General features: G+C 37.5%; 1 protein-coding gene across 2 annotated transcripts; it reads left to right on the forward strand.

Annotated features, from left to right (window-relative positions):
• The first annotated feature begins 297 nt into the window (after window positions 1–297).
• On the forward strand, window positions 298–7,869 carry LOC107953744 (WASH complex subunit 2). 2 transcript variants are annotated; one of them, XM_041097100.1, is made up of 14 exons: window positions 298–731; window positions 1,868–2,071; window positions 2,175–2,356; window positions 2,671–2,797; window positions 2,878–3,072; window positions 3,422–3,469; window positions 3,625–4,440; window positions 4,583–4,690; window positions 4,971–5,044; window positions 5,955–6,006; window positions 6,132–6,218; window positions 6,299–6,342; window positions 6,662–6,733; window positions 6,813–7,869. In XM_041097100.1, the coding sequence occupies exons 1-14, from the start codon at window positions 630–632 to the stop codon at window positions 7,540–7,542; spliced, it is 2,841 nt and encodes a 946-aa protein (XP_040953034.1). In that variant the 5' UTR covers window positions 298–629; the 3' UTR covers window positions 7,543–7,869. The 2 variants fall into 2 exon arrangements, with proteins under 2 accessions (XP_040953034.1, XP_040953035.1); XM_041097101.1 differs by lacking the exon at window positions 1,868–2,071 and having other exon boundaries at window positions 351–731; window positions 2,108–2,356.
• Window positions 7,870–8,286: the final 417 nt, after the last annotated feature.

Below are 8,286 nucleotides of genomic sequence, written 5' to 3' on the forward strand. Positions count from 1 at the left end.
TTAAATAATGGTATAGGATGTAAAATTGTTTAGTAGTATTGTGGAGCGTTATTCATTACCAAATAAATCTTTTATTTCCTAAAATGCAAAGAAAATCCAACGGCCCAGGTAATCTTTGTGGTCCCCACTCCTGAAAATCCAAGGGTGGATTCGAAACTGTAATTTAACTCCAATTTATAAAGCAAGGCGGAATCCGAGCATAAGCTATCAGGAATCAGGATTGTCCTTTAAAAGCCCAAAAACAGTTGCACAAAAAAATCCGACATAAGGAAGTAAGGTAAATAAAAAAAAAAACTAAATTTTTATAAAGTATAAATATTCATTTATTCTGACAGTACTTTCTCTGCAAAAGTTTTTATTCACCCACAAAAACACAAACACAAACACAAACACAAACACAAACACACAGAGATATACACACATAAACCTTACTCATCACTGTATCTCTTCGCTTTCAAACAACCAAAAACCCTAACTTTCTCTAGAGAAAATCCTCCTTTCTCTCTAGCTGAATTTATCTGTTGTGTTTTTGAGTTAAAAGGTTTTCAATGGTGTGAAATCGAGTCTTTAGACAAAGATTTTAAAAGTATCTGTTTCTGTATGTTTAGGTATATAAAGTGAAAAAAGCTATGGCGCCATCTGATAAAGAGTTGGAGCTGCTGTTAATGGAGGCTGGAAACAAGCTCCTTGAACCTCCCTCCTCAGTTGATGAGCTCATCACTCTCCTCGATGTGAGCCCTATCTTATTTTAATCTTTCTCACTTAGTTCCGTTTCGTTCTTTTGGTTTTATGTTATGCATGTGGTTTCATTTTGTTTTTTTGGTGACTGAATATTGGTTTTCTGAAAGTAAAGTAAGCTGCATTGGCCTCATCGTGATCTACGTTTTCGTTTGTCCTAAAGGGTTTGTCTTTTTTTGTTTTTGGTTCTGTATTTTATGTTGAATTATGCTTCTGCCGTTACTGTTGTAATCTTGAATAAGTTTAAAAGTATTTGCTAACTATTTTTCTGTTCTGCCTCTGTCTGTAGGTACCATTAACCACTCTTAACTATTGCCAATTTTCAATCTGTTTTTTAAAGATATGCTATGAATTTGCCAAATATCTGATGTGTAGTCATTTTGCTCTACTATGGTTTCAGTGCTAGAATGTTGCACGTATTTGACTGCAAATCCTATGCAGTAGCAGATATGTGGCTGAAATGATTTGAAGTTCTAAATTTCTTTCAAATTTAAAATTTTGCGCTAGTGGTACTTAACGGTTTTTCAAATTTAAGCGCGTGCGCGTGTATTTGTGTATATATATGTGGTGTAACGGTCTTGATTCCTGCTAAAGGGAAGTGCTGTATAACGATCTTGATTCCTCCTAAGGGGGATCGCATGAGCTGCATTTAAGTGAGTGTCTATCTACACGCGTGCTAGTCTTTTTCTGTCCATATGCGGTGTAACGGTTTTGATTCCTCCTAAAGGGAATTGCGGTGAAACGATCTTGATTCCTCCTAAAGGGAATCACATGATTTGCATTTAAGTGAGCATCTATCTACACGTGCGTGAGATTTTTTGTCTTGATTCCTTTTGAAGGGAGTTGTGGTGTAACGGTCTTGATTCCTCCTGAAGGGAATTGTGTGAGCTGCATTTAAGGGAATCGTGTACCCTTGCAGTTGGCTGTATTATGTTTTAGGTCTGTTTCTTTTGTAGAATCTTATTCTGTATAGGTAGTTTTTGAGCAGTTTCTAATGAATCTGGGATAATCAATTGATTGTCTGAATTTTTAGGCACGTTAGTATTCCTTGGGTTGTGCCTTATGCTTGTATTTTTACATTTTACATTGATGGTGATTGTTTGCACTTTTCTATCCTCTGTAAACATAGCAAGTTGAGAGTTTTCTTTCAAGGGTGGAACAATCACCAAGCCAATCAATGCAAAATGTACTCTCTGCTTCACTTAAAGCATTGATTGCAGAGCAGCTTTTCAGACATCCTGATGATGATGTCAAAGTTGCAGTTGCTGCTTGCATCAGTGAGATAACAAGGATAACTGCACCGGATGCTCCTTATCATGATAACCAAATGAAGGTACTTTGAGTTAATTGTTTCTTTATGCTCTTGCAGATTCCATGATCATTTTAAAACCCATTTTCTGCACTGGAAGTACTGGTTCTTCGTAATGTGTATGCAGGAGGTCTTTCAACTGATTGTATCATCGTTCAAAAATTTGTCTGACAAGTCCAACCGCTCATATATTAAGAGGACCTCAATTCTTGAAACTGTTGCCAAAGTCCGATCGTGTGTGGTGATGTTGGATCTTGAATGCAATGCTTTAATCATTGAGATGTTCCAGCGTTTCCTTAACGGGATAAGGTGCAAACCAAGGCCCTGATTGTAGAGATGCATTCTCTTATTCACATTTGTTCATATGCATAAATATTTGGCCATTATTTTCTACCTCATTGAGTTCTGTGTGATTTATAAGTTTTCAGTTGTGGGAAGATTATTGCATTATCAAATATAAAAAAATGTTGTCATGCTGTTATTATATTCATCCTTCTGCAGCGCTACTTTACTAGATTAGATTGCTATTGTAAAAGAGAATAAAAAGGTGGTCTAGTATGCTATTCTCTGCACACATTCTGAACGTTTGTTTTCCTTGTGGTTCTTCTTTTTTGGCTTTTAAGAGATTATCATGCTCATACTGTCTTTGCATCAATGGTGACAATTATGACCCTTGTGTTGGAAGAAAGTGAAGACATATCTATAGAGCTGCTCTCCCCAATCTTAGCTAGTGTAAAGAGAGATAATGAGGTCTGTTACTATGAGTCACTTACTACCTGTTCTCTTCTGCAATCTTGTTTAGTTCACATAAGGCATCTATTTCCTCTCAGGAAGTTCTTCCCATTGCTCGGAGGTTGGGAAAGAGTGTGCTTGAAAACTGTGCATCAAAGCTGAGACCTTACCTAACGCAAGCTGTAGAGAACTCAGGCAACTCTTTTGAAGATTATAGCAGTGTAGTAGCTTCTATATGCCAAGTGGCACCCAGTGCTGTGGCACAGAATGATGCTGCCACCAACAAATCTGTGGTAATTATCTCCTTTGCGTCTGAATAAATTTTCATAAATTCTTTTTGTTTGAGGGCAATTGTAGTCTTTTTTCTTGGGTTCTGTATGTATTTCAGCTCTACATTGTTTGCAGATAGATTAGGTGCTACTTGATTATATAAGGTTTAGAGGTTGTTTATTTAATTTTTGTATGATACTCTGTTGTTGATCCTTTTTTGTGTCTACTTTTTCAAATCTTTTGTTCAAGACATCCTTCAATAGTTTTTGTCTTGTTCTGGGACCTTACTAATATGTATTATGTCTTATTTGGTGAGCATAGAGTTGAATTAGTCACCTTAATTTTTTTTTCCTTTTGGATTAATTTCTGTAGGATGATAAGAGCAAACCAGCAGAGGCACCTTTGGACAATGCAGTCCAGGCATGTTCCTTTCTTATATTTATTGTCATTTTTCAGTGTCCCATGAGTGCGCGCGCATGTGTGGATTCAAGTGCTTCCTTATTTTTATTGTATTTGACTGTTGTTAGAATTTGATACTTCAAACAGTTATTTATGAATGCTCAAATTTTATACAGGAGGATAAAGAGATTCCTAAAGAATCAGATTTAACTGAACAAGTTGATCTTGCAAATGAAAAGTCTCCCAAATCAGTTGTTAGCAATGGCATTGTTCAAACTGATGAAAACAGCTCACTGGCTTACTTAAAGAAGCAAGAGGAAGACCACCTTGCCAATAAGTCGGAGAATACCAATACATCAGCTCTTGCTGAACCTGATGAATTGGAAGGTGAGAAAGTGGTCAATTTAGATTCTAAGCTAGAGCAAAGCACCAAGGAAAAAGGGAGGAAATTCCATTCAAAATCAGCGAAACCTTCTGACAGCACTCATGTTGGTGGGAGGGAAGTTGAGACCTTAACTGACTATAAAGATGACAGCAAGGATGATGCTCATCCACCCAAAACTAAAAGAGAGACGGATGTTCAGCCTTCCCTAACAAAAGCAACTGAGGATGAATCCAATGATGTTGCTTTCCCAACACCAACTGGGACTGTACATGATGAGAGCCATTTGAAAAAGGCTGCTTTGCCCAAAAGGAAAGACTGCTTGAGTAAGGAGATCACTCCTGTTGAAGATGTCTCCAAGAAATCATCTGAAGTGGCAAGTGATTCAAAAGCAAAAACAAATAAACGACTGGGGAAAAAGGTTTCTTTTGCAGTTTCTGAGGTTAGTGCTCCAGCTGATGTAGATAAAACTAAGAAAGAAAGTGGCACTGCTTCAGAGGCAAAATCACTGAAGTCCTTTTCAAGGAAACTTGGGGATAAGAAAAGGCAAGCTCAGGGGAAAGTTATTCCTGAGGATGGAACAAAAATCTTGACCAGGAATGATGATGAGGTGCTTGCTTTCTGGCTTTTAACTTGTAAATTAGCTATTCTATTGAAGTTGCTTATTTGAACCATTATTATTTACTATTTTACATTTTAGCTGTTCTGGATACTTCAATCAAGGGAATTATTGCCGTCTTATTTTTATTTAGGAAATGGTTGGTTCTCCAAAGGCAGTGAAGCCAAATAAACATGATTCTCAGATGGATGAGACCCCTAAGACAAATTACAAGAGAAAGCATACCGCAAATAAAGACAAAGTAAGTTTGTAGGTACAAGACTGTTGAAGTTGTATTTGTCTTCTAGTTTTATTTTTCATTTGCTAACTTCTATATTTTCTTTTGTTGTTTCTTGCAATCATAACTAATGTCTTTTATCACACATTATTGGAAGAGGCTAAATAATTCTATATGAAGTACTGTAATCGTTTTGTTTGACTCTGCCCATACAAGCTGCAATCTGAACATAGTTGAAGCAGTGATCTTGCATATCCTTCGTGTGAAAACAGTTGATTTATATTAGTTATTGATTCTTTTTCAGGCTTCTGGTACCCTAGAATATGATGAGAATCTGGTTGGTTTGAAGGTGAAGGTCTGGTGGCCCAAAGACCGTGAGTAAGTATATATATTTCTGTATGCATGTTAATATGTGAATGTCTATCACATAGCAGTTTATAACCTTTATTGCCATGTTCTCACACACCCGACATATATTTGCTCCAAGAAAAATAAAATGACTTATGGAAAGTGTTCTCTTTCTAATATGTGGTGTCTGCGAATGTAAGATTGAGTGTGTTAAAAAAAGGTTAGAATATGAAGATGATAAAACCGCTCTTATGATGAAACAACAAAAAATTGGCATAGACAACCAGCAGTGGTTGTCTGTGATTCAAGGTTAACTACAGGTTTCCTAATCTTATGCAGCAAACTATTGAAAGTAGATCTCCAAAAAAATTGAAAGAACAAGGTAAAAGGGAAGCTAGAATATGATAACATTCTTATTTGCTTATTTGGACTTCCACATCAATTAAGGATTGGGTTCCGTGTTGTCTTATATTCAAGTTGAGCTTCTCTACTTACTACTAATTGGTTTTAGGCCGAATGCTTAACATGGTATTGAAGTTCCCAACTGATCTCAAAGTGACACATTAAGGGAGTGTTAAATGGTGTTACCCCACATAATTATTGAGGATTGGCTTTTTATTGTCTTGTAGTTAATCTGGGCCTCTTCTGTTATCGCCAATTGTTTTAAGTAGGATCCTTAGTAGCAAGAGTAAATAACATGCACCTGAAAGGGTAAATTACTTGGTTATTCTGAAAGATGATGTCTTAAGTTCCACGTGGTTATTTATTTGTTACTTGTCGCCTTGTACTTTTCCCTGGAATTAATTACTTCTTAATCAAGTCATATTTCTATTCAGATTTATTAGACCTTTGCCTTGACTGGCTTCGGTGAAGGAACTTAATCATGTAAATGTATATATTTATCAGACTTTCTCCCCTTATGGGTGTTATTCTTTTGCAGATTCTATGAAGGTGTTATTCATTCATTTGATCCTATTAAAAGGAAGCACAAGGTTGACACTTCAATTAAGATACAAGTTTCCTGTTATGTTTTCCTTTTTCCTGCATGTATCATCTGAGGCTTTGCCTCTAACTGTCCATCCTAGAATGTATTAGAATTCATTTCCTTTGTTTGCAGGTGTGCTATGATGATGGTGATGAAGAAATTTTGAATCTTAGGAGAGAGAAGTGGGCAGTGATCTATGATGAGACTGCGTCAGATAAGGTGGGGAGTTTCCTAATTTATATATATAACTAGCTTTTATTTGATTCATGTTCTAGGTTGCTAATACTTTGTTGAAACAGGAAGATGGGGCAGATCATCCAAGTCCTGATGGTTTATCCGAAATGTAGGTGGCTCCTATTGTGATTCTTTAAAGCTAAAGTTAATTGACCCACAATCATGGTTCTAGGTGTTGCTGTTATGTATTTTGGCCTTGCATGATGAAACTCTGCTTGGTGCTTTTGTGCACTTTAAGTTGTGATACATCTTCCGTTCTTGAGCAGTCCTAATTCTATGTGAATCCTAGTGTTTTACTCCAGGTTTAGGGATTATTATATTTGGTACTAGCTTTGCATTTTCTTTGCTCGTTTCCTGGTCTATTCCAGTCCACAATATCTTGGCTGGGCTTATCTTCTTTTTTTACTTATTTTCATTTCCATTAACAGGTCTCAAAAGAGGAAAGCAAAAGCAGTTGATCAGCCAAGCAAGAAAGCTAAGATGGATGCTTTGCCAAAAAGGTTATTGAATTCTTTCAAATGAAAGCCTTTGCTACAATTCATTATTGATTTCTGAATATCTCAGAATTGGATGTCCCAGGGGTGGAGGTGCTTCATCTGGAAAATCCAAGGGTGCTGTCACAAAGTCTGGTCGCAAAATGAAGGAAGATGGTAAAGAGGATAGCTCCAAGAGTGTGGCTAAATCAGAAAATGTTACCAAAGCCAAGCAGCATACCCCTAAAAGTGGTAGTAGATCAGTTGATGGCGCTTCAAAAGTAGGCAACAAATCCAAAAATGAGGACACTGGTGATACTCCCAAGTCTACCAAATCCAAGGATGATGTCGCTTCGAAAATAGGCAACAAATCCAAAAATGAGGACACTGGTGACACACCCAAGTCTACCAAATCCGAGGAGGATGTCACTTCAAAAGTAGGCAACAAATCCAAAAGTGGGGACACTGGTGACACACCCAAGTCTACCAAATCCAAGAATGATGACAATGTTAAGCCAAAAGCTTCCTTGTCAAAACAAGACACTTTGAAGACAACCGAGTCCAAGCAGGAAGCCCCCAAAGTTTCCTCCAATCCTAAGGATAAGCCTCTCAAAACTGATGGTAAACCAGACAACAATGGTAATGGTAAGTTGAAATCTGGTTCATCAAAGGTGAAAGAAGGTGAGAGCATAAAAGAGAGCTCACTTGATTCAGCTGAGGTTGTGGAAACTGCAAAGCGGAAAACCCCAAGTTCATCTAAGGGACAGGGAAATGATCCCAAGCCTGCAAAAAAGCTGCGAGATGAGCCGAAAGCCACTTCACCTGAGTTGTCATAGCCAGCCAAGCTGGTTCTTGTCCAATGTCGAACTTATCTGAATCCTAGTTTTTATTGCAGCCTTTTTAAATGTCCACAGTGCAGCTAGCCATGCATTTAGTATTGACATATGCTTAGGCTTGTGGCTAGCAATTATTCACAGTTACTAGTGTTTTGTAGGGGTCAAAGTGTTTTTTTTTTCGGTTGGGTAAAAGAAATTCCTGTTATTTAAGGTGCAGCATCAGGATAGATTGGGTTAGCCTTTGTTTTGTCTTTTGATTACAGAGCTGCTTAGATGGATTAATGTAGAACCTTTGTTAAAGCAGTGATGTTGATTACCTTTTTTCTATCCCAAGTGATTGGATCATGGCGTGCATATTTTACTTAATTGTTATAGCTTGCATGTCACCCAAATCCAATAGCCCAATAGAAAGGGACAAAGGACCTTCACTGGGTTGTGCATGTCATATTTATAATCTAAAAGTCTGCTTGCCCGGGAGATGGATAGGTGCTCGGATCAAACTATTCGAGGGTTGATCTTATCTTTCAGGAGAGTGTCTTAGGCGTGTGCTCTTCTACAGAGGTGACGATTGTTTATTTAGAAGCTTTCAGCAGCAGCTATTTTGAGTTGCAGCTTTGTAATGTGAACACGAGTGTCCACACTAAGGAGAGCTCAGTTTGAGCTTGTTTCAGGCCCTCAGGTGGCCTTTGATCCTTTGTAGATAACCCATATATAGATCCATGGATTTAGAAGACCCATTTTGTC

The sequence above is a fragment of the Gossypium hirsutum genome, chromosome D07 (assembly GCF_007990345.1).
Source record: "Gossypium hirsutum isolate 1008001.06 chromosome D07, Gossypium_hirsutum_v2.1, whole genome shotgun sequence".
Classification (NCBI taxonomy): Eukaryota; Viridiplantae; Streptophyta; class Magnoliopsida; order Malvales; family Malvaceae; genus Gossypium; species Gossypium hirsutum.